We start from the raw sequence: 27,497 nt of genomic DNA, 5'->3' as shown, positions 1-27,497 counted from the left end.
GTTGCATTTCTTATCAAGCCTGGTTGTTCTACCACTGTGCTGTCCATTATATGGCTTACAGCAATTTCAAAATCCTAAAAGTCTCGAGGGATCAGGTTGCTTTCATGAAATCAACACAATGACAATAATTATGGGAAAGCATGAAAGCATTTGATTGTGTAATGACAACTGACTGCATATCTGATATCCAGAGATTTACTACACTGGCTTGTATTTTTTCTGCGCATACAACTTGCATGCTGACACACATCATTACTAGCACGGTCCACGCTGTGCACAAGAAGTTGACACATAGTTTTGATCCCTATTCAAAATCACAAGCCAATGAAAACAAAGGAAAACAATAACTCTGCACGGGAGTCTGTCAGCGAAGCGAGATCGACATAAAAGTTTGGCATTGGCATTGTTATGGTTGGAAAAAGTAACACTGACGGAGAGGTTCGAGCAAGAAAAGTGATAGGACAAAGGAGTTCAGAGATTTATGTAGAGACGTTTGATAAATGACAAATGATTATTTAATGATGACAGATAGTAACCAATGATTATTATGAGTAAATATTCTGTACATGGTAACGGACAGGGGTAAATATACTCATCCCAGCTCTACACACTTACTCTGGGCTCTAAATTACAACATGTCTTCTATTTCTGAAGTCTAATAAACCAAGAATAGTGACTATCTTGCGATTAACATAGCATGAAAACATACAACATCATGCCTGTAACACCGCTCTGTCCAGTTATATTGACAACAAAGGAAAACCAATAGCTTACAAGGAAGTCTTAAACATCAAAGGTGGGGCAGAAAAGGAGCCACTCAGCAAACAATAGGTGTCAACAACTAACTAATGCACTGAAACTGCAACCGTAAGCAAAAAAAAAGGAAAACAGTATTGATCATTTAAATGGTCTTTCAGGTCTACTAAAGCAACCCCAGTGCATTTTAACTCTTTAAAATGTGCATGTCTTTAAAATGACATAAAATTGTATTAAGGTGTGGATACTAAATTATTCAGACGAGCACACGTGACAGAGAATCTTGTCAGCTCCTAGGATTCTCAAATACATGTTATATGCTCCGTTCCTCTTATTGTTCAAATAATATGTACCGTACGCATGTAAGAAATCAGAACTTCATAAATACATGCAGATACTTAGAAGCGTTCCAGGGGAGCTGCCAACAGCATGTTCGGTACAGTCAAAAATGTTTGCATGTGTGCAGGATGATAGTTTATTTGTGGATATGTTGCAGAAGCGTTTTCACTTATATAATCAAACAAAGACAAGGAATCTATTACGCACTGTAAGTTCTCATCAGAACTGTACTTGTGTTTGTGTGTTCTGCCAGCATTGCGTGTCAATACCTGATCTGCTTTCTGATGGAAGCTGGCAGACATCTCCAGCAGGGTGCTGCGTTCGTCCAGTGCTGCAGCAAAGGCCTTCCACTCCTGCTCCAGCTGGCCCGAGATCTGCTGGATCTGCTGGGAGGCGTAGTGGCCGGATTCCAGGAGTCGGTTTCCCACTGACATGATGCGATTGATGTTCACATACACGTTCTGTGTTTTTAGAGAGACAGAGAAGCAAAAGCACAAGTTTGCAAAAAAATTATACCAAAAATAAATGGCTTTAATTATATAAAAAGGACGAATACAAACTGTCTTTTTTATTTGATGTTGACGTTTGGGCATCCTTACTAGATAAATTAACAGGCTACAGGGCAAAGCGTTTATGCGCAATGATGCATGAAACTGCAACTATGTCTTTAAATTGGCAGCGATCCTGCAAAGCAATTAACGTGTTTGTGAAATATAGCGGCCACAATTACATTCAAGTAGACAATAACTAAGGCTACAGAGAATATAAGTCAATCTGTGCACTGTTGTCATAAGTTACTTCAATACAAACACACACACACACACACACACACACACACACACACACACACACAACATACAGAATTGTGGGTCATTCACTTGGGAGACATACCCCCTGGTGAATAATAAAAAAGCCCATTTGCCTGCTAATCTTTCAGTCTTTTTTAATATATGGGCTCCAAGCTGTTTTGTGGAGATAGGCACGGATCAGCAAATGCTAATTAACAACTGTGTTAACAGTCTGTTATTATTCTATTCAATTACTGCTCCTGGAGCCTATTATGGCTCTTAGTTTGCTTGTTTCAATCACAACGGGAAGGAAAGATGAACCAAACACCAGCTACGGCCTTCTAAAAGAGACAAAGTCCTGGGAAGACTGATTCTTGAAACATAAATTAGGAGTTTTCATCAAAGCTGCAGACGCTGGATTAGTGATTTGTTTAAACCATAAGGCGCTGAGATTGTTTCTGATGGTGTCTTTTTCTGAGATTAAAGATATTTTTTGAATAGCTTTACTTTTGCTCTTTTGTGGGAGGACATTTCTCACTGGCCAGAATCAACAATCAAAAGCCCTGGATTTATTCTGACATCGGCTTGAGGATAACAGAGACAGTGGTGTGCTTGTAAGTATGGCTCACTTGAGAAATCAAAGGAGTTCAACTGCTCTCAGATGCACAGCAGGAGGGAAGTTGTCATACACAAAAGCACAGCAGTGGGCAGTAGAACTACTATAATCCTGTGACAATCCAGAGGCACACATGAAATATCACCGGATGAATGATGTCTAAGCTACCATAGCTATTTTTGTGGCATTATACTACAGAAAACTATAGTGACATGCAAAGAATGAAAAAAAGACCTCCAAGACACACGCTCCTGCACACATACAGGGGAAGGAGGGGCTCCTGGACTGCTCGAACACACTGAGCGGGAAAGCCTTAATCCAAAACTGATGGATGGAAGGGGGAGGGAAGACAAGTTGGACAAAGATGGGGAAATGGTATTCCTAATTTAAACCTGATGCTGGCATTAGAAAGAGAGAAAACAGAAATACAACACTGTTGACCTAAAAGTCAGTAAATCTACAGATAACAAATAACAACAGTAGTGTTTGTGAATGAAGTGCAGAAAAAGATGAAAAACTGCCCACAACCTCAGAGATTTACATCCCTAGACAGGTAACCAGCAAGTTTGTATTTGCTACCTATCGCACAATGTTTACCTAATTTGAAGTGAGAAATGTATGCACTACAAGGGCACTTAAAAATCCCAGCAATGAATGAAAATGTTCATAAAGTGCACAGTACATTTGGCTAAATAAATTCTAAAACGGACTTCATCTTTACAAGATGCGTAGATTCATGTAATGTGATGGTGCACTGAGCAGCAACTGCTATCGCTCAAGTGCTAAAACAAAAGTGCAGCTCATAAATTGGCCACTCATAGCTGGCTCCAAAAGTGGTCAATTCCCATAGACCCCATGTTAACAGCCTAGTACAAAAAAGTTATAATTGTATTAAGGCTTAAAGTTCTGCATAAATAAGGACCATAGCAACCCTCAGTTCTACTCCTGCACGTTTTTGCCTATTTTTGGTTTGACTGGGAATTAGGAGGAGTCTGCGTAATCATACTGAGCTTCAGAATCACTCTTCAGGAAACCTGTGGGTGGCGTCACAGAGTGTTTGTCCATTTTTACCTTCCGCCTATGTGCTGCACACATAAGTGGGGGTACAACATGTCGATGATTTCTAATTTCAAGTGAGAGGGATTTCAGAATGCAGATTACTAACCGAGCTCAGAGGTTTCACTAATGAGAAAACATGCTGCTACTGATGTACAAGTTGGATTTTCCCCATAGAAATCTCTGATGACCACTGAGTGCAACTAATTGCTCGTACTCAAGAATAAATTGCATCTGCAGAACGCAAAGAAACATTAAAAAAAATTTAAAATAAAACAATAACAGTAATGACAAAAAAATAAAACCTTAAATTAGCTACACGTGCACGAACATCAATGAAACACTGATTCAATTTTGTGTCAGCACCAAACAAGTTAACCTTCAAGTTTTTAACAAAGTTTTGCCAGCTCAGTCTTTTGGTAAAGACATTGTCTTCTGTTCTTGCCCTTAACATGAAGAAGCCAGACAAAACTCAGTTTTGAATAATTGTCCCAGTAGACCTGGATCTCACATATCAGTTTCAAAACTCTCACTTCTCCACTTTCACTGGAACTAATCTCTACAAAAACACCTTCTTGTACACAAACTAAAGGTAAACCATCTCCATGCCCTCAGGGATGTTCCAATGTTTTCCACTTTTACGCCACACAAAAAAGCAGAGTGCTGAAATTATGAGTTCTTCAATCAATATTGTAAAATTCTATATTATCTTCTATTGAAAACTGTTATGTATGGGTAAAAATGGTTAATAATAGACAACACTAAGAAACTTCCTCAGTTAATTAATTACATTAAAATCATTTATTTTGTAATCAGAAGATAAATTCATATTATTATCCATGTCGATCCACAACATCAACCATGTTATGTCTATAGTAAGTTATTTTACACTATTTGTTGCATAGGTGTCACATTTTATGCTCCTTGTCTGCCATTTATTCCTAATTTTACCCTCTATTTACCAGTATATATATTATCTGTGTACAGATATCAACTCCATACAGGGCAGTTTGAAGAAATATAGTATATATGAATACATAGACATCAAACCGCCCTGAGCATACAAACTTTTTTCTTGTTTTTAAAAATCCAAGCAAATCTTTTAGATTTTTCTGTTTCTTCCTCTGTAATAGAATGTGAGAGGTGTGTAAGGTACACTACAGCTATCGAATGCTGTGATTCTACAAGTTAGTAGTGTGAGAAGTTGGTTTTACCAGTTTGATTAGTTGCAATCAACTCTAATTTGAAGGTGCAGTTAAAACTATGTCCTTTGGAATGAGAATAAACTATATTTGTTACGGATAAAAAACAAACAAACATGGTTTGTCACCTTTTAAAGAAACAATAGAAAGTGGAGAACATGCTGTTGTAGCTGAAGGAATCCGAAGGTGTATTTCATGTGGATTGACAGCCCATCTTATTTCCTCATAACCACAACAGGCAAATAATGTAGTCCTATTTCAATGCCTTGCATGATCTTAAATATGTTAAACCTGCACTCCTCAGTAAAGAAATATAAGAAAACAGCAAAGATCTGTTCAGCACAGTCGTACATATCACATACTGATAAAGTGTCTCCTATAGAGGGCATAACAGCCACATACAAAACTCATTACACATTATCACTTGCATAACAGCATACAGGCGCCATTAGTATTTGGTCTGCACCTTCACTTACAGATGATGTATGTATTTCTGTGGCTACCACTGATGGCTGATTTGATACTGGAAAAGCAATGCTGGTACACTGACATCTTTTATACCGGTGGTGCCAATGTTTAATCAGTGGGAACTGGCAAATATGTAATTGTGTTGTTTCACCTTGTTTTCACTCCCATTAAAATGTTTGGGAACATGCACAGAAATTAAGGGACGCAGGCAGTTTCTCTACACGAACACACACAAACGATCACACCGTGTATTTCCATTTAAACAGGAAGGGGAAACGCAGCTTCCTGTGGAAGAATGGGTGGAGGGGGCGGTGGTCACTCCGAGTTAACACGACTGTGTGTGAATATACGTGTGAGTGTATTTCACTTCCATCTGTCTTTTCTACTGCTGTTGTCTCAGGGGTTATTGGTACTTCTCCACCGGTACTGTTGACACAACTGGCTGTAGGCCGTCACTGAAGCTGCCCCCGAGCACTTATGTTGACACCGCTTGCTGCAAATAGCTTCTAACACCAGTGATACTTTGAGGGAATTTAGGCCATGGGCGCTGCTCTCCCTTGGCTACACTTTCCCCACACTAACAATAGCTACTGTTAGACAGTGACAATGAAAAATCAATGGTTCAACACTTCTCCCTGTTATGGTTGGGCTGCTTTTGCTCAAATCAGAGGGAATGGGCTGTTTATTTTACCAATTTAGATTTCAAAACAAATGTGCTGACACAAATCCATCGTGTACAGCCTCGTTCAAGCTTGGCTTAACTGCTTAATTACACAGTAAATGCCAGACAGGGTTAATATGCCATTACATGTCAGGAGGCGGAAAAAAAAGGAGGACACAACAGAAGATTGAACATTAGATGTTATGAAAGCCTTGCAGCGTCGATGCAACAAAACCTTGACCACAAAAGAAAGTCAGAGCTGAGTACAGTTTGTGGAAGGCAGACAACGGAGAGAAAGATCAGGGGCAGATGTACTGTGTTTGTAATAACTAACATCATGAAAGGTTTTGATAGGAACTGGCAGAGAAGAACACCGCAAGACTGCAGAGTCAATAGAATATAATGTTCTCGGCAACATACATTAGTCAGCAGCTGAGCTCTACAGACTACAGTAAGGTACAAGAGGGCAGGGAGTGGTGTGGAGCAGAGCAGCAGAGGGCACAAAGGCAATATGGGTCAATTACGGGATCAGCACCATGACAAGACATGACAGAGTGGGGCAGAGGAGAAAAACAGCTGAATAATATTATAAAATGATGGCAGCACAGACAGTGTCAGTCTACATCGAGCCACTGTCCAACACAGAAGATGTGATAAAGGCTTCAAAAAAGAAAAGATCTGTGCTAGTGGGGTGTTTGCACAGGGATGGGAGGCCTTAGCCCGTTACTGTGAGTGACAGTAATGATAACAGTAAGCGACTGCTTCACCTCTGTGCGTGTTTCTGTGCGCGACTGAGACAAAGACGCCGTCTTACCATGCAGTTCATAGCAAAGTGGTTGTGCTGCGTCTGCAGCTCCACAGCATGCTGGTGGTTCCCTCCAATCTCTGTGTAACTGGTCAGGAAAAGCCCCTTGTTGTGCATGATCCAGTCGAACATCTACGCAGGGAAAGAGGTGGAGAAAATGTGGTTGGTTGTATAGAAAGCACTTCAAATGAAAAGCCTTTCCATCTTGTGTTTACTCATCGCAACAGCAGTGACAATAAGAGGGCCTGCTGTTCTGTGTTTGTAATTAACCAAAACCTTTCATCACTCATCACTGTGCTGATTGCTAGAGGCAAGACGTCTTCAAGCCCACTTTGTTATGAGTGCGAACAAAAGGACAAGCTTTGTAAGCGTGCGTGTGTGTGGATCATGTCCATTGTTGCCCTTCTTTTTGGTGTTCATGTGTATTCTGTATGTTTTGTGTATGCAAAAGTGTATTCAGTTACCGAATTATCTGTGACAATGACCACACTTCTGTATTTGTCCCTCGCTCTGCACAGTTCATATAGCTACATCTCCCATCTGTACACACATATGAATGTACTTTCTGTTTCCATGTACACAAACACACAGCTCAAATAAAAATTGACCAACATTTTAAAAAAATAATTTTTAGCACACAGGATCACATAGACACAGGACACTGTACAAAACATTTGGTCAATACTGGCCACCAATGCACCTCATTAGTTTCATCAAGAGGGTTATGTTTTAATTTGCATTTGTTGGTTGGTTTGCTAGTTTGTTTGTCAGCAGGATCATGCAATAACTGCTGAGCTGAGTTTCATTTAACTCGGTAGAGAAGAGGGGCATTACGTTTCGGTGCAGATCTGGTTTGGGTTACATATCATAGAAGAGAGGACTGTTGGACTCTTGGTGAAGAGCGCTTCTCGTTTGTGAAGCTTTAACCACAATATACACACACCCCTAATCTGGCAGACATGGGGATAAAAGTTGATCAGAGGGCTTAAATGTCTGGATTATTGTAATCTTTTCATAAACTTGGCTAAAATTGGCATGCATGCACACTCACGCACCCGATTAGCTCCTGTGCAACCTGAAATAACTTCACATATTCAGAGGTAAGTGTCAGTATTCACACATGTTAACACGGAGGTGCCAAGTGGCAAACAGGGGACGAGACAGTTAGGACCCTGTTAACTCTAACCTTTTTTGTAATCGTGTGGCCTAAAGCAGATGTGAATCATGTCGGAACAGAATGGAACAGAAAAGCACTCTGACCTTCTCAGCATCCTGTTCAAACAGTCGCAGCTGGAAACACTGGTCCAGCTTCAGCTTCCTCATGTGCCACAGCTGCTGCAGATTCTGGCGCGTCCCGTGCAGTTTATCCAGCAAACCCGTCACTTTAGCCACTAGATTGTGTGCGTCTGCATGTGTGTGGAACCCGTGATGATGGTCGTTGGAATCTCCACTAGCTCCACGGTTGCCATACCCGCCCTCGCCGCTGCCACTGCCCCCTGTAGTTTGTGACTGTAGCCTTTGGAGAAGCCTTCGTCCCTGCGTGTCCAGCTCCTCCACCGACGCCTTGGTGGCCCTTTTCTTCAGCGCTGCATGTTCTTCCATTAACCGGCGAGCCCCCTCCAGGTCTCGTGGAAGATCACGCTGGGACAAGGTTTCCTGGAGCTCCTCGAGGCGTGCCAGAGATCGCGCTGCGTCGCTGGCAAAGGTCTCAAACGAGAGCCGCACCTGTAGTGACAGTTAGAAGTGACCTGCATTTTCCAAAGTGGAAATTTTATTAAAGTGAATTAGGTACTGCTAACAAATAGGAGATGTTGATAAGTCTTAGTCGGCTGTTTTCTTAAGTAAACACACAAAAGCCTAAAGCCAAAGACCTTCTGCGTGACTTCTAAAGAGCAGATGGAAATAAAAAAGGGGGGAAAAAAAGAGAACATATCCCAACCTCAATCCAGTCATCATGGTTGTACTCTAAGCTGCCCTCGAAGTCAGCTGTCAGCTGGGACGGGTCCACAATCTTGGTTAAACCCTCTAAGGAGACCATCACCGTCTGGCGCGGGGAGGTGAATGTGGGACAAACGAAATAGGAAGAGACAAGAGAGAGACAGAAAAAGTGAAAGACAGATGAACAAAGAAAAGAAGAAAAGAAAAGAAAAGCAGGTTAAGAGAGAGGAGAAAGAAGACGAAGAAAAAAAAACACTAGAATTTACACAGTCATCATCATCATCATGTCATCATGTTTCAACTTAATCAGAAAGGAACTTTTCAAAATATTTCCCATCACTTAACCAAGATTATGAAAAGGATGTGGCGAGTCAGCGGCTCTGCATGTCTGATGTTTAGATAGGTGTGGTGACTAAAAAAAATCAACAGGATTCATGTTATCATTAATAAGATGGAAATACAGGAATATAAACTCTCAGGGAATAGAAACAGAAAGGGCTTAGGGTCACTAGAGTGAGGAGAACAACAGAGAAACGCAATATAAATGGGCAGATTTTAGAGTGGAGGTTATTATATATGAGATTTTCTTTAAAACATTCACAAAAACACACAAAAAAACATCTAACAGACACATAAAGCACCTCAAGCAAGACATGTAACTGTCATGATATAAAATACAAATAATCCATCTCATTGTAGCAAGAAAGACCGAGTTCCCTCCTGTACAGATGTTGTATTAACTGTAAGTTTGTTTAGGCTTCTTATAAACAGTAGGTAAATTGGTGAAGTTATGAACACATTATCAGCAGGGACCTACGCAGTGTAAACATTATCTTGTACTTCTGGATAATGATCAGCAGTTGTAAAAACTCTACAGAAGTCAACAGAGGAGGAGAACACATCTCAATCACCTTCTAGAACTGTGCAGCCAATAATATCCTGATAACCACTGTGTGCCACTCATAGAAAGTATACATTCAACATCATCAAAATACAACAAGTGGCTTGTCCAAAACTCAACTAAGTACAATTAGGATGAAAATCTTTTCCATGTCCTATATATCCTGTTTCCATAGTAACTGGGTCAGAACTAAATATACCGACTCCACTTGCCCACACGGGACAGAATAGCGCCACTGTCACAGAGCAGCAGTCCAATTAGAGCTGATAAAGTGAGGCCAGTGGCTACGCTAAACCAACTACAAATCAAATAGCTTACAGATCATTCATTTGAAAATTCAGTTCACAAATCCAATGAGCACTACCAGTATCTCCATTTGCTCCGTAAAACAAGATACAGTCATCATGAGGCTCAAAAGAGACGTAAATAATGGCTAATTGTGCAAGATCACAACAATAACAACAAAACCCAGCCTACAAATGTTACAAGGATTACTTTAGTGTGGCAGTTAAAGCACAGAGAGCATCACCCACCTCAAATTCAAACTTGGAGCTGCCGAAGTTGGTCCTCTGCTTCTGCCAGAAGTTGTCTGGCTTGATGATGAGTGCAACGTGGATGCAAGAGGGAAAAGATTCCTGAAGGATCTTCAGCAGAGGTTTAATGCTGTCCCACTTCGAACCGCGCATGTCCACGATGACTGTGAAGCCATGTCTAGCCACCTCCTCGCTGCACAAAACATAAATAAAGAGGTCAGATCCCAGGATAAAGAGCAAATTAACACAGGAAAAAAACATGTTGCTTTTGAATGATTTTTCAATGCTAACATGAAACCATTAGGGCCAGCTTAGAGCAACGCGTGACAGCAGAAGGACAAAAATCAATCAGATGGGGTTATTTTGAGACTGTCGCTGTCCTCATAACAGAAACAGACACCACAAAACCGCAGAAAAAGCCGTTTTCTAAAGGCTGTGTTATAACTGTAAGGATGCCAATTTCTTTTTTTTTTAAAGGGGGGAAAAAAGAAAAAAAAGAGATTTAAATCAAAATATCCTGTGCTCCCCAGCATCTGGAGAGGAAAAAGCAGTTAAAACATTCAACTGCTGACATTTCCACTGCTACTTACCAGGAGTCCTGCTGCTGTACAAGTCCATAAAAGGTTGTTTCTCAGTATTAAAGTCTTTAATCTGAACGTGTCTAGCTAGGACACAGAAACAGACGCAGGCCCTCCTGCTCTATCTCACTCTGACCTCACTCTCGGAAAACAGATCAGCAGCCAAATGGGTAGAGAGAAACGGAGTGGAGAGAGAGAGAGGAGAGCAAGTGGGAAACTGAGAGAGAGAGAGAGGGCAGATAGAGAAAGAAAAGGGGGTTACAGAAAAACAAGAGTTAAGGCAGCAGAAATATTTAGACAGAAGGAAGAGAAGTCAAGCTGCGGAGAAGAAGCTGGCCTCCCTCTGAGTTATGACACTTGTCGGTGTCAAACTGGATGACTGGTCACCTCTGACTAATCTTTTGTCCTCTCTCGTCTTACCTCCTCCAAAAGAGTTGAGCCTTTCAGAATCCAATAATTACAATAACTGCATCAAGTTCTATGTATTGATTCAGAGCTAGCTACTTATGTCTTTACAGAAAAAAAAAGCATGTAAACAGTGCTTTCCAAATTTTAATAAATGAACATGAGCCTTTTATTCAACTTGGCCAGCACTCCAAACTAGAGCTGCACAATATATTGTTTCAGCCATGTGAGCATGTACAATAGTCACACTACACAAAGTGAGATGAGAGGTAAAGTGCATCAAGCCAAACCCATCATGCTACAACGTTTGTTGCTGCATGACGCAAAAAGAAAACTTGCACGGTTCTCATTTTCCATGACTAATCCACAAGAGAAGTCCGTCTTGTATAACACAATTTACTCCAATTTAAGGGCTCTTGGATACACTTGGTTGTTTTTAATGACTTTATTTATGGGAGACAGAGTTTGTTGACATGCACACTCCACATATGCAAGGACAGAAGAGAAACAATAAAATTCAATATTTGTCAGATGCATAGAAATTTTTTGGCTACGGAAAGGATGACAAAAAAAATTAGTTAATTAGCTTGACCATTTACATCATTAGCACAAAGCTCAGCATGATTAGTAAAAAGCCAGATCTAAACCCCATCCAAAGCCATACATTATTTTGGATGCCTTTGCAAGTTTGTAAGTGAACAGGTCCTTTTATCTGAAAGATTTTTTTTTTTACTTTTTTGAATTTTCTATGCAGATGCACCCCTCTACAAAAATCACTCCAATCCTTCTTGAATGACTTCTTCTTTTCAAATAAAGTTATTCAAGCCACCAGTGAATAACTTGAAGTTTTTTTCATATAGAATATATATTGCATAAAATAAAAATATCGTATTGTATTTCTTTCCATTTACCATAAAAAAGTAGCATAAATCTTTAAAACATCACAGCAATCCTTCAAGTGCATACTTTAGATGGATCCTTTTAGAGTTTTTATGCATCTCTGAAAAGGTATAACAAGATTAAGTTCCAGTGGTAATACGCTGCTTTTTGGTTTTCATATATGACTGAAAACTTTCTACAATATATGAGGGGAAATAAAGCAACCCTGCGAAGCAAGCAGTGATCCTTGAACATCTGCCTCATGCAACTGCTGACTGAAATCTACGCAGACAGTGAGCATCTCTAATTTTGCCTCCGACATCCCAGAACCGCCGGAAAGAGCAACGGATCTGGACCCAATTCTTTGCAGTAACTGATCTGGACCACCTCTCGCCTCAAGACAAATCTCCAATCTCTGCTGTGAAAAAGACTTTAAAGCACTAGACCTGTGAAGGACTAGAAAGTACAGCACAAGGGGAGATCAGAAGCAGCAGAACAGAAGAGTGCAAGCTTCCCTCTAAGCTAATCACAACTGACTCCAAACAGAACACCCTGCAGCTATGTATTAAAGGTGCTTTTAGATTCAAAGATCAGCCTGCAACGAGCGACACGGTGCAACGGAGTACGATCCAGCAAAGCAGGCATGCCGACAGATTTTAAAGAGTGAGAGAAAAAAAAAAAAGAAGTGACAATGTACGTGACGCTTTGGTAAATTAACAACAGACGTTATCAATAACAGATTGAGAGTCGCTAAAGAGTGTTAGCGATTACCTGAAGGAGTCGTGGCTTTTTATAGAAAGCAAAGAGGAAATGAGAGGGGATAAAAGAGGAAGGGGTGGTTGGGTGGGGTGGAATCTCTAAAGAGAATCAAAAATAAAACCATCCCAGTTCTTTAGCCTGAGGTTTTGCTTCAGTGCTTTTTTTTTTTTTTTTAAACATCTCATGAAGGTGGGAAAGTCTTGACACAAAGAAAGAGATGAGACATGAGCTGCCTGTATAGAAGTCTGCTTCAAATTAACCCAGGTTCAAGAATAACATCTAAAAGTCAACACATGTGCATATGAGTGTTCATGCATGTCCTGGGATTTCTATTCTCTGCCTGTGTGTGTGGGGGGGTTCACTCCCTACCTGGGAATAGTAGCCAGGTATGCTATAAGCCTGCGCAGGTCTTCGGGTCGTATTCTGTCGTGGTTGCTCCGTGCTGGGAAGGTGAGGACGGGACCTCCACGTCTGTCTCTGCCACCTTTGGGTAGAAGTCAGATGACATTTATGTAAGGAGACAGTAGTAGTGAATTCAAGCAACAGGTGAGAGAACTGTGGTGTCAGTAAACGATTTTTCACTAAACCTGCACATATCTGAAGCGTTGAAGGAATCTGGAGCAGCAAGACACTCAGAGAAATTCTACTTTGCAAACTTTCCCCCCGTTGCATGAAGCTAGATTATCTGACTGAAATTTCATTTTAATTTTCCGTTACTGAGTTGAAGCATAGACGCACAACCGCTGAGTTGTTCTACCCACAAAAGATCTGAGCGCAGCAGTGTTCTGAGATGACAGCAGCTAATTTGTATGGGTACCATCTGTGAATATGTCTGCAGTTAGTCATGACTATACCGGGTCAAACTGAAGGGGTCAAATTAGTCTCACGATGACAAGACTGGTAATAGCCCTTCAGTCACACTGCAGTAACAAACAGCCCTGACTACTAATGAATAGAGAAAAAAAAATACTCTCAAAATACCTCACAATTATGTCAGTGCCTCTGCAGTTAACAATAATGAGGTAAAGGTCAGGTCGAACCATGATGAGTCAGAAAGAGTTCAGAGGAATAAGTGATCCCCATAAATCCCCTACCAAGTATCAATTATGATGACGGAAACTGGAATTCTTAACACGATTTTATCAAAGCTGACATGTTGTGACATTTAGGGGATGTAAAATTTGTGTTCTCATTATGTTTTTTTTTTTTTTTTACCCACAGCCAGTTCCTAGAAATTTTCTGTTCTTGATACATATTTATTCACTATGGGCCCAATTTTTAATTAGGAATATAAAGTCTTGCACCTCTATGGAAACAGCACAGATATGAGTAGAAGAACTCTAAAATGGGTAACACTTTATAATAGCTATCCGTTATAACCAGTTAATAGATTATTTGTAAAATGTTAATCAGTGAGTTATTAACCACTTGTTAAGTGTTTGTTAATAGTTTGTTGATGATTTATAACGATGCCTTATAGATAGTTAATAAACCATTTACAAACTGTTGCAACTTTAGAATAACGTCCCAATAACATATATAAACTATTAACTGACGCTTAACAAGTCATTAATAAGTAATTCACTAATGGCTTGTTCATGATCTATGACTGGTTTATAAGGTATGGCTGTAAATCATTAATATACCTAACACCTTTCCAAGTGGGCATCAATGTTAGAAATACTATGACAACAATATGGGCTCCACACACATTTTTACAACCTCTACAAACTGTTTTTTTCCACATAATTCTGCACATTGTCTCTAGAAAGATATTTCACTGTGCTGTATGTATCTTCTAACAACTTGCTTCTCTTTTTTATAATCCACACTCTATCTATTTCATTGCTCAGGTATGTTTTTCTAATTATTTTTTTCTCTCATTCTCTAATTTGTTCCCATTCTTTCCCATTCTATGCGCTGTGTAAGCACAGAAGTTTACCTGAAAACCCACAAACTGTGTTTTATGATTGTTGGACGTAGCTGAGTAATTAAGTTTTTCAGCTGCACCACAGAGAGCAGACTCTGGTTCATGCATCGGTTTATTTGTTGGTTAACAGGCTGACACATGTTCAGTTGATGTGTATAAGTGTAAATTTTCCACTTTTTCTCAGTGATCTTGATGGCTTCACCTCACTTCTTTTGATAAAATTGCCCTGCATCAGCATGAATATACAACAACACGACACAGTGCCCAAGGACTCCACAGCAATATATAGAAAGAAAAGCTTTTTCAAACATGGAGTGTAATTTGAAATGACTAGCTGAGGTACAACTGGATTGTAATCTGATTATTACTCCTCCGCACTTAAAAATATGCTAATTGGCAGTTTTAATTAAAACAGTGTCAAGATCACAATACTGCTATATGCTCTAACTGTACACATCTGACCTGAGAGGAAGGCGACCTTCTCCTTGAGGATGGGAAGCACGTCGATGGCTTTCATGTCCTCATTCCGATGAAACCCTGAAACACAGGAAAAGGCAGAGCGGTAAGAAGACGGGAGACTCACAATCAAAATCTTAGGATCAAAGTTATGGAAAATTTGAACTTTCTCACCAGTGTGGAGCTAAACTGACCAGACACACACACACACACACACCTTAGTTAAGCTTATGAAACATGTAATTGTCTCCAGCCTGCAAAAGACAGACAATCCACTTCTTTTTTTTTTGACATACTGTTTAAAAAGCAACATAAGCATTGTCAAACACTTCGGTAATACTATTCTTTACATAAAAATGCCACAAGCCGATGGTGGTGAATTGAATTAGTATCAGCGGACCAAAGTGCATGTGAGTTAATTGAATTGGTTACAGCTGAACAACGTGATTAACTGAGGCAAGTCAAGCGACTGGGTTGTTATTACTGGTAGCTCAGAAGCAATTAGATTGCCTGCACATCAGATTAATTACTAATAAAACTTTGTCTTTTATAGCTTCCAAAACGCTAGAAAAATGTAAAAAAATCGCATTCACTTTTTTTTTTTTTTTTAAGCTTGGTATAATGCTAATTTTCCACCACCGTCTTGCCTAGTCTGTTACGGTATGCTCCTCAAATGTCATCCCCTTTGCCTCGCCTCCTCAACAGATGGCACGCTGGGTGGGTAATACCACACACACACACACACACACACACACACACACCTAAACACACACACACACACACCTGACTTTTATCTATTGGGTGTGTGAGAGCAGCCACCAGTCATGAAGACAACTGATTCACATGGTCCACTGAAGAGAATAATGTACAGTTACTGATATAGTCAAATATCATTCCATATTTTCTTATTTGCCACAGTTTAGCGCAGCTGATAGTAACTGATAAGCGCATCTATTACTCAGAACAATGGCATTATTAAGGAGTGGGAAGCACAATAATGCGTGGCTGCGAGCTACAATGCCATAATCGGTAAAATAATAACGGTGCTGTAAATCAGCCGTGATGATATTGACCAGTGAATGTATGCATGTGAGGAGGTGGTGGCGGTGGAGCTCTCTGCAGATGCAGCTGATGTCATCGCATATTCCTCATCTAGCTGTGAGTCATCTCTTGCACATTTACACACAGACACACACACGACACTTCTATGCATAAACGCAGAGGCAATGCAAGGTATATGGTTAATCGTCTTCAATCCTAACACGGCATACATCATGGCTCTCATGTCTGACTGGTGGCGCAGACCTGCACACCGTGAAGGTAACACACAGCATCTCATAAAAAGCTCCAATAAGCTGCCGTTTGGAGGCTGTGTGTTGGTAAACAGAGCCGATGGGTCATAAAGGGAGACAAATACTCTGAGAGTTAAGAGCTAACAACTTTACACAAACACGGCACTGCTTTGACACTTATAATATAAATATTTAATCATACGGACCACGAATAGAAATTAGCTAATTAGATAGTGGCTAGACTGCTGAGTCCTGAATCATGCACTCACACACAAACCGAATGCCCTCCGATAAAAGTCAGTCATGATGCTAAATTCACTTTAAACTACACTATGAGCCATTATCTCCAGCTGGAGTAGCATTTGCAAAATTAGATTTTTTTTTTTTTTTTTCAGCCCACAGTTTGATAGGAGCTGTGAAATAAAATGAGAAGATATCACTAAACCTATGAATCCTTCCTCCTGGATACAACTGAGGTACAACCTGAGGAATTAAAGGGGGGAAAAGAAAAAAGACAAAGAGATAGATTGACAGACATAAAAGGGAGATTAAATTGGAGGGGACAGTCTTTTGAAGTGAAATGATAGGAACAGAGAAGCACAGGCTGATAATGACACGAGCGAGGAAGAATAGAGGGACAGTGAATGTAATAATACAGACAGAGGAGACTGCAGAAAAGACAGAGAGACAGCTAAATAACTCCTCCGGGTTTTAATGGCTCCTGTAATATCGATTTCAGCCACGGTCTGAGGGAGTTAGCAGCTGCAGTCAGGCCTGGGTGACGGCACATCAGCTCGCTGCGGGAACACTGGACGTTACCTGACTCACGACTAACGACGCTACCACCTGAGATAAGATGGGACTGACGTAGCAGTAATGGTTTCATTCTCCTTCCGCGGCCGGCGAGAGGAAAGACAGAGCCAAAGAGCTGAGTGCCTCTCTTGCCGCTCGCACTCATGGTCTTTATAATCTCCCTCTCCGTGACTGTCTGTCTCTTTATAACCTGCTGCACCTGTTTCTCATCTAGTCCCCTTTACCTCACACACACACATGAAGAACATGACTGAGCATGCAAACAGTGAGGGTTAAAACACAGACCTCCATCGCGTGTCTTCAAAAACAGTGCTTCAATGTACTGAAAATCAGCGCTACAGGGCACGAGGAGAAAGAAACAATACTGTTTAGCACATGTGTGTGTGTGTGTGTGTTTCCTGTGAAGTGTGCCCAGACACATTCCTCACTGTGGTGGTTTATGTAAGATACTGGCCCTGGCCCACAGCCAGCGCTGACCTCCGTTATACTGCCGCAGCCCTGCTAAAACTGGAGCTCTGCACCCTCTTTTGAACGCCACGTCTGGCAGAAAGCTGGACATACGTGCACTTTGGGTTTACGCAGAAGACTGTGGTGAGTTCGGAGCAGGCGTGGCTGCCGTGCGAGTTGTGCATCTTAATGCTGGAACACTGATTTTTGAAAATGAGGTTTGGAAATTCCATATCAGTGTTGCACGACTAGAAAAAAAAAAAACACATGGAGAACAACCAAACAGCTGGTGAAGAGCAAGTTGCTTCCACAGCATGATAGCCCATTACTTGACACAGTAAAATAGATGCCACAAATAATTTTATTCATGCTTATACACAGAAATAACCTATACAATATCCTAAAGAAATAAAGTAGTACCTTGCACACAGTGATTCATGGAAATCCCATTATCGCCTGCCGTTACACACGCTAACACACAATCTCTTCTCTTCACTACACACAACCCTTCATTTACAAGTCTGCCGAGCATGAAATAAAGCTTTTCAATCACAAACTGCGTTGTTCATAAGACACTCATAATGAGAGCAATCCATTTTACTGGCAGTGTGCACTCAGTGTCCTGTAAAATGAGGTGAAATGCACAGTGTTCGTCCATGAAATAAAGGTTTTTGCAGGGAGCTGCGTCGCAATTATTACATTGCAATTTAAAGCAGTTAAAAGAGGACGAGAAGCAGAGACCGTGGCGACATATGTCTGCTTAAATCATACATTATATACGGAGTGGAGCAGGAAACACAAGGTGATGACTGCAAGATGAGAAGATCAGCTGCACACATGACAGGTAGTGGATCATTTAGACGTCAGCAATGCATGTTGGTCTGTCACTCATGACTCACATACACACAAGCATGGCCATTCGCATGTGCACTCTCTCTCTCTTTCTGCACATTTAGTTACAGAGACATCTTGTGCAGCAATCCATCAAAGGAACACATAACACATGATATATGATAATGCTCCCGCCTGTCAGGTTCGCACCTTAAAATATACATGTGGTGCTATTTGTCTTTGTGACAATTTGCATTGACATTTCACATTTGTAATTTTCTGAAAGTGGTACTTCTTTGCATTTAATAGACAAGCAATAACAGATGAACAAATGGAAAGGGTCAAAACATGGACACAAATGGACACTAATGTTTCCCATAACTCTGTAAACTATGTCACCATGCGCTATCATTCATCAAGGCTCTGCACCTGACATGAGATGTACGTGCTTGTCCAATCACAGGTTTGCCCAACGAGGCTCTAATGCAAAGGGTTTTCTGTGCACGTTGATGGCAGAAAATTGTCAGTGTGTTTTCATGCAGCTGAAAGGTCAGCCAGCCCTTTCGGTTTAGCAGTTATATTCTAGTAAAGAAAACACAGAACCACAGAATACAGAGGTGAGGATACAAAATTGTAGCTTGCATTTAACTTCGAAGACCCGGAATGACTGTGCCTTAACGTGGGAGTGAGCAGTTTTATGTTTGGTTTTTAAAGTCATTTCTCAGTGTGTGTTTTTGCAAAGCTTTATACTGAAATCACTGTGGAAAAATAAATATCTCCCATGCAGCTACGAGTACATTGCGATTTCACTCCTGTTGCTCTGCATGAATTTGGAAAGCAAGCGGAGCGAGAGGTAGCGGCACAGATTCCCTATGCTCAGCCCTTCTTTTTGTCTTTATAACTCCACGAGGATTGCGCCCTAAATCCGTCAACTCACATAGCTGTGTAACAGAGGCGTGCCAATCCATTTCCTTTTTGCCCTAACTTCAGGGTGGAAACATACTGATCTGAATGCACTACTACAGAACGCATTGTTGTAAGTGTTGTACCGATTCTTCACACTACAGACTAAAATCATCCTCCTTTAGGATCTAAACTGGGTTACAAGCTTGTGTCTAGATGGCTTTAATGAGATGTAATGGGGAATGAATGCACTAAGTTTAGGTAAGAATGGAGAAAATGCACAAACCCCTCTAACCAAAATTGGAACGCATGCAGGGATAAAAACAACCAATTTCTTCACCTACAAGCATTGCAACCTCAACTCATAATCCAAAATGAGCCACAACTGCATATCTGCGTCGTCTTTCCACGGGGCGATGGAACACAAAGCCTCAGTGCACTAGGGCCCGATCCTTTTGATTCCAATCTTTCAGACCACAGGCTAGACTGTACATGGTGCATCTGGGCAGCCTGGCACGCCACATGATGCCAATCCTCTGGCTCATAACCTCGTAACCTCAAACTCAGACCAATTACAAGCTAGGCTGTGTGTGTGTGTGTGTGTGTGTGTGTGTGTGTGTAGTGCAGTGTGACAGAGCAGGCTTGCTATATAATACTGCAGAATTACTACAGTACAATTCCCCTGGCTGTTGTCCTGACCGTCGCAGCGCAAACTTGATAACACACGTTTCAGCTGCCAGCAAGGATAACCGGTGAAGATTCAGAGCCATTACTGAGAAGCATTTAATACCGATAATGTGCACCTAGCACTTGACCATTCATCAACATTTCACAGCACAAATGCAACAAATGCGCTCTCATCCTTTATTTGTAATCACGGCTGTATAAATGTAAGTCCTTTTAGAATTTAGTGTCTGCTATATGAGCAGGTTTACAGTGTATTTGATGGTGATGGATTTCAGATGGTTCTTTCATACTTCAGCTCTGGGCCTGAGCCCAGTAAGTGAACCTCACTATGAGTTTGTGTGAAAAGGGAGAACTGGGAGGCATTTGTCACACTGCTCAGCATGGTTTGGCTCAGTTTGTCCTGACTTGGATGAGCTTAGGATGTGGGGAGCTTTTGGGGAACGGCGCAGAAATAGAGGAAGTGTGGGAGCAGATCTGTTTATGGGGTCAGTATACTCCAGTCAGAACTGTCCTGTTGGATAGCCTGACAGCTTCTGGAAACCCCCTCCTTCCCAACGCCAAAGGTCTGCGTCCACCATTTCTGAAACTTCCATGCATAACTTGACTCTTTCTGCAGATGCACCTCTGTATTTCTACCTCTGTGTGAGTCTATGCATGTGTCTTTGCAGATATTAATTTGAAACTTTTGTATGTGACTGTGTAAGTTCTGGTGTTCTGACCTGAGCTTCAGCAATGTGACTGACAACCCCTCAGAGTCCCTTCCAGAGAGGGATGTGCCACTGTGTGAGCTTTTTGAGTAAAACTTAGAGAACCCCTGACAAAAAGCAGGGCACAGGCCACAGCAGATCCTTGAGGAAATTCACTTCGCCGCAACATAAAATCGATATCTCACACTGAGAACGGAAACATCCGTGTCCCCCAGGAATCTTCTATCCCTGAATGTCTACCACCAGGTGAACTAGGCAGCGCTGTAGTTGTGGCGTTCAGAGTGATACCAGCCAGTGTTCTGTTTGTGGTGTTTTGATCAGATTTGTGTCTAAATCTTGAATGTTAGTACACTGTATGTTCTTTCCTTAGAGGTTGAGTGGAATCTTGTTAATTTTCTTACAAATATTCATGCCACCTGTGAGTCCAAAACAAGCTTTTCAAACAAAGATGTACCACAGTGGTCAAGAGGATCCAACCTAAATTAAATTAAGTGCTGACGTCCACAATTGAAGATTGATCTACTACTGTGTGGCTTTTTACATGCACTCAACATTCATTGTGTATGCGCGATATGAAGGAGTGTGTGTGGATACCAAGCTGCCATTTCCCTAAATGTCGTTGTGGGCGGTGCGAATGTCGAGCCTCGTCTCTATGAGGGGTCGTTACAAGCAGGGCTGTTGTCACGTCCCTTCTGTGACAACCTCGGCCGGAACAACGGAAAGTGTGTGTTGCACCGGTGCAACAGGGTGATAAGATAAACAACTGAGAGCTCTATCCTTTTCTTGCTTTGCCTCTCTACCTAGTTCTCCTGCATATCCCTTTCATTTATTTATATTCCTCCCTTTAACTTTCTCTTCCTCTCACACACACAAAAAGCCACTTCTAGAAACCTCTGCTCCGCTCTACTCCCATTCTGTGACCTTCATCCAGAACTGGCAGGGGGCCTGGGGACTGTGGTGAGCTCAACTTTCATCAGGGTTTCTCATATTGTTGTTACAGTGTGGCTTACAGCAAAAATAACACTTTGCTCCTACCACAACCCCTCGACCTGGGTATAACCCCTGAGCACAGCAAAAAGGCTATGAATAAGTCATAACAAATGGGGAAGCTGCGACACAAAACTAATATCACAGCACGGCTAACACGTAGTGCCTAAATGTTCCCTGTGTAATCTGTAGTGCAGCACCTTCCGATAAAAACACTGCTGCCCTTCACTCTAAACAGTTTTTTAAAAAACAGTTTGTAACTGTAATTTCCGAATAATTTGTACAGATCATCCCTGTTTTGTGAAATTACTGATAAAGCTAGTAAAATTACAGGAGACACAAATAAACCATAAAAAGCAGGCAAGAATGTTCGCATTTAAAATCTGTGTTTTTATAAATTCATTCCTTTACTATTGACTGCAAACTGACACTGTTTTGACTGTATTTAGATCAGCAAAGAACAATAGGAATAATTATTCTGCAGATGTTTGCTGTTATTTGAAAGAAACATTATAGTAACACAATTGCTGCCTTATTATTTTTTCCTTTCGCACTTTCTGTTCCGTAAAAAAAAAAAAAAAAGCTATAAAATCTGGTCAAACCAGGCGATTATTTGCAAATAAAATAATTTTTAACAGTTATTTTACAGATGTCTTCCCGTATTGTTAAATTGCAGATAATATTTTGTATATATATATATATTTAAAAAACAGTAAAAGAAACAGGCAAAACTTCAGAAAAAACTATTTTGAAAACAATATTTCTACTAATAGTAATTAGACTTTAAATACTTTTACAATGTGCGACTATAAAATTGCACTGTTTTATTTAAATCTGTGAGTATATCATTTTACAAAGTTTTGCTGGTAATTTCACTGGTTTTCACGCTGTTTTATTTAGTTGACTAATCAATCAAAAGTCAATTCTTTAATTAATCACTTGTCAATAAAATATACAAACAAGCTTTACATTTTATAAGCCAGGACAAGTGAGTGTACGACTTGTCTTTGTTTTTGCTTGACTTAAAGTTGCATTGGATTCATTTAGTCATTTCAGTCATTTTAGTCATCTCTAGCACAACCTTTAAATAATGTTTAAGAACATTTCTAGAAAAGCAGCAAAAAAAATAATGTAATCCTTGGCCACGATCTGACATCCGTCCATTAGCTATACCTGCTTTATCCTGCAGGTCACAGGGGTGGAGGGGATGCCTGTATCAGCTTAGATTCAGTAAAAGGTCCTTGACAGTCCACTGATTACAGCACTGCTCCATAATGTAACATGTAGATATACTTTATAAGGGAGTATAACACAACAAAACCTTAAAGACAGACTGAAATAAACATGTCTCTTTGAATCATATCCAAATCATGCAGTACAACAAATCTAACTCATAGCCTAAATATATCTCTTGTTTAGGAATGTGTGAGCAATGCAAAGACAAATAATGGTCAGCAGCCTTAGATAAGGCAGTGAGTGTGCATGTGGAGGCTGTTTGAGACCAGCGACAGACATAATCAAAGTTTCAATGCTGTTTAATGAACCACTATGGTCAAATCTGTGCTCTCACATTAATGCTGTTACACAAAACACATACAGACACACTCATGGAAACGTCTAGTATCTAGTAAAAGCAGATACAATAATAAAAAGATGAGGCACTCACACACAAACACACCCACCCAAACCTAAGTGCATGATCCACAAATAAGAAAATATGGGTGACTGTCTGTTTTTGTGAGTGTACTTGTTTCGCTTGTAATCTGGTTAAGGTTGGAACACACCTTGAGAGATTAGAAGTACTGCATGTGCTCTTATTATGATGCTACAGCTGTTTCTCCATTCCTTTCACACCTCGCTGAGCCTGAATAACAACCTCACCTCCGTGTCTGATTTACAAATCTCCTCTTTCTTTTTTCTTCTTTTCACACTTTGTTTCTCATCTCTCGTGTGATGTCCCACCACTTCGTCCGTTTCTCCATCTCCATTCTCCCCTCCCTCCGCTGACTCTATTGGCTTCCGACATACTTAGTGTTCCCCTAGGCCTCACTATTGGCAACCCACTGTATCATTTCCCAGTACTTAATGCTGTCTCTTTTTTTTATAGTTTTCCACACACTACAACAGCGGTTCTCGGATTTGATGTTTGTCATGCCCCCTTTCAGAAGCCAAAAAAGGGAAAAAGACGTGAATCGGCTCTACACCAACAATCAGGGCAAGCTCGAATGCCTTTTGGTATCGTCAGTGTGACAAGAACGATGACGGAAGCGGCGTCCCTTTGATTGGACACACTTGTCGTGCCATCATCCACTCCATCCATTCTGTATCTACCCAGCTTTAATACAGCAGGAGCACCATAATAATTCCCCAAGGGTGGCATAAAAAACGAGACACCTACAGTGCCAAGTACATGAGTGGAGCCTTAAAGTTTGAAAGTCTGCAACAAAGTTTGATGGGTCATCCAGGAGTTTTATTCCCCTAAGCAGCATCTCTTAGGACCCAATGACAGCATCGTGAATTGATACTTGAGCTTTTACGGGATCTTACAAAGAACTTTTCTATTGATCTTACTGTAAAAGCGAAGAAGTCATTTTAATGCGCTGTAGTGTGTAAGAACATCGTCCCAGGTGAAAAGACGGATCGAACGATTGCGCAGTCATCGCCGCAAGCAATAACTTGGACCCGTGACTTCCAGTTTTATCCACGGCCTTAACATATGTATTTTAAATGAAACTATGCCAGAGGCTTGATAAATCCGCCCTCAGCTGGCCTTGTTGTGATCTCATTCTGCAGTGCTCTCCTTGTGACAAATAGCAACATTTCTCCTAATCGCCACGGAGCAGTCATCTCCTCAGACACCTGCATTCATTACCCCTGCAGGCACCGAGTCTTAAAACTGAGAAAGAGGCCACGAAAAGAAGGAGTAAGACTGAGGGCCGTTGTATCTTCCAGCTACCTGATAAGAGTATTTCAGGAAGTCGAACACAGCTTGATGTTATGGACAATACTTGCCCTGTAGTTTACCTTCTGTACAGGCACTTTTAGTCCCACCTGTGCTTAAGACTCAGGCCAGCTGTCCTGCTCACTCTGTCTCAGCACCTGGCACTGATTGGCTGTGACTAGCAGGCTGTAGCTGCAAAGGCTTACAAACTGTTCGAGCATGATGCTGAATTACAATATTAGCGGCCCTCACCATGCAGTAAACAAAGGATGTACAGTATCCCCTGACTTAACTTTTTCTTCTATTTATATGCTACGGTAACTAAAAGTGTTTTGTGTCGATGCAGCACAGCACAAAGTGTGCTGAATGACCCACATAGTAAACTGAAAAGAGGACACCTTAAACATAAGCTGTGAGAGCAAAGTATACACAAAGACATCAGTGCATGCAGACAGCAGACACAGACCACAATACGTCACCTTCTGTGGAGATCTAAACACCGAAGCAATATTTTATCCCCTCATAAAACAACTTAGATAAATAAAAGTGCATGCATTATTCAGACAAACTTTGCTGGCACAGAGGTCACAACTCAGCCTCAGTAACACTGCCCGACAAATAAAGTTAACATCAAAGTTAACATCAGTCTCACTAACACAGCCTCAATTAAAAATCAGCATTATGTGCCTCACAGCAGTATAATTCACTGAAAGGCTTTTGGATCAGTTTACTTTGGACTGTGAGTTGTTCCTGTTGTTTCGTCCACTTGGGAATTGCTATAATGCAGCTGCACAGCAAAACCTTTTGTAAAAGTATGTACATGTTCTGAATAGTACACGTTGTTCAGGATATAACATACTTCTACGCAGAGGTCTGGGTACAGTTTATTATTCAGTCAGTTAATGATTCACTCTGCTAGTTCTTCAATGCCAGAGTTATTGCCAGCGGTTTCGAGCTTGTTTTCCCGACACAGACCACTAATAAAAGTGACGAAACGATCTCAAAGGAAAATAGCAACAGTTTCATCATTTTCCGTAAATCAGGTAAGAATCCACCCCTGTTACGCAGACGACTGTGTTTTCTACAAATGGCTAACAAGCAGTAACTTACTACTATGCAAAACAGACGATAAAGAACCTATTTTTTTCTTCACTGTAAAATTATTTTGAGGAAGCATATTAAAAAGGGTAATTATTGAACATCAAGAAGCAAAAAAATAAACACAACATATGCAATAAACTTCTGTACAATACACAATACAGAGTGATGAAGACAGTACTACTGTCAAAAGTGCTGAGGTCACACACAAAAAAAGCACAAAAACGCAACATAGAAACACCTAAAATATCACAACAGAAAAAACATTATAATTAATTCAGCACTAAACATTTCTAGAGATTTAAAGGAGTATTCTTAAATATTCCTCAACTAAAATCATTAAAACATAAATCTCAGTGGCACATTAAAGGTGGCCCTGTCTCTACTGTTAAAAATGAATACAGCACTTTGTAAAAACAGAACTGAACACATTTATGGTGGAGAATACTCTACCTGATAGTCTGATCAGGGTTTTTCCAGCCTGGGCATACTGCCAGCTGTGGTTATCCAGCACCGCCATTGTAAACTAAAAGTCAGCAACAAACCATTCCGATCAATCTAGGCCTAAACTACACCTTGCAGCGGTTATCGCCCTACCAGCTCAAGCTTTGACTGCACCATTGTTGTGTGGCGACGACGCAACTGAACAGCAGCCGTGCCATACACTGGTCAACGCCCCACCACCCACCGAGCGGCAGAAAGCCAAAGGCGCTGCCAGCTCCTTTTTGCCTTCACCAACTGGCTTTTCTTCGCCGTGTCCCCCCATGTCACTAACCCCTCCCCAAAACAAGATTTAGTAACAAGTGCTGCTTTGCATTAAACAGTTTCTCCCCTCCCTGTGCGCTCGGGTAGCTACTCACAGGGAAAAAAAGTTAAGCCAGCCAAACAGTTGTCGCTGGTGGATTTGCGGGTGAAATAGGCTTTAATAATGATTGGTTGTAATCTTCTCTCTGACTAATACTCAGACTCTGTTGGTCACTGTGAGCTTTTGCACTGGGCCAACTAAGGACCCTTAATGTAAATAAAGCCTTTCTTGCCATCTTTTTAAATGTATTTACACACATTATGAGACTCTGAATGTCTTCAGTCTTAAATTTTGATCATCTGGAACAGTACTTTTAAAATGGTTTTAAAACGGTGGCTCTGGCGCAAACCTAATGTCAAACAAGCCATTCATTAAAGCAGGCCTACACTAATAATCAGTCCATTCATTTACAATCATGTGAAAAGCTTTCTTGACGTCATAAATTGCCAAAAGCCCCAAAACAGCATCATCATCTGTGCATAAATTCACCAAGACCAAAATATCTCAACATTTCCCCACTTTGGGCACAAATTGGATTCAAATACTCGTGCACATCCATCCACAGAGAAGCTTGAATGGGAGCCAACATCTTTTCAACCAGGGAACGAAATAAAGAGCTCATTCACTGTTTACACTAAGAGAGAAATTAAGCTTCTTTGTTGACTCTGAAAGGAAAAAGAAGTCAAAGGAAGGGGGATTACCATTATTTTTACTTATTGTGAAGAAAACTCTGATGAACTCTTAAATGGGTTTACATGACTTGCAGCTCAAAAGCAAGTCATGATCCATCAATTAAAACTGTAATTAACATGCATTCAAAGTGCAGGGAACATTTTATCTTGGTGTGATAGATTGTAATACAAAATGTGCAGACATTTTTTGACACAAATCTAAAAGAAATATATATCTAAATGTT

At 40.7% G+C, this 27,497-nt stretch overlaps 1 protein-coding gene across 1 annotated transcript in view; it reads right to left on the bottom strand.

Annotated features, from left to right (window-relative positions):
* The window catches only part of triob (trio Rho guanine nucleotide exchange factor b), a 108,529-nt gene that overhangs the window by 55,511 nt on the left and 25,521 nt on the right, over positions 1–27,497 (bottom strand). The window contains exons 3-9 of the mRNA XM_008292744.1: positions 15,077–15,151; positions 13,054–13,168; positions 10,064–10,256; positions 8,631–8,735; positions 7,952–8,416; positions 6,701–6,823; positions 1,365–1,556 (exon numbers count right to left, since the gene is read on the bottom strand). Coding sequence (XP_008290966.1) covers positions 1,365–1,556; positions 6,701–6,823; positions 7,952–8,416; positions 8,631–8,735; positions 10,064–10,256; positions 13,054–13,168; positions 15,077–15,151 — 1,268 coding nt within the window. The remainder of the gene's footprint in view (positions 1–1,364; positions 1,557–6,700; positions 6,824–7,951; positions 8,417–8,630; positions 8,736–10,063; positions 10,257–13,053; positions 13,169–15,076; positions 15,152–27,497) is intronic.

Source organism: Stegastes partitus, unplaced genomic scaffold (genome assembly GCF_000690725.1).
Source record: "Stegastes partitus isolate 25-593 unplaced genomic scaffold, Stegastes_partitus-1.0.2 Scaffold829, whole genome shotgun sequence".
Taxonomy (NCBI): Eukaryota; Metazoa; Chordata; class Actinopteri; family Pomacentridae; genus Stegastes; species Stegastes partitus.
The sequence above is the reverse complement of the archived record's forward strand: the minus strand, read 5'-3'. Positions and strand labels throughout refer to the sequence as shown.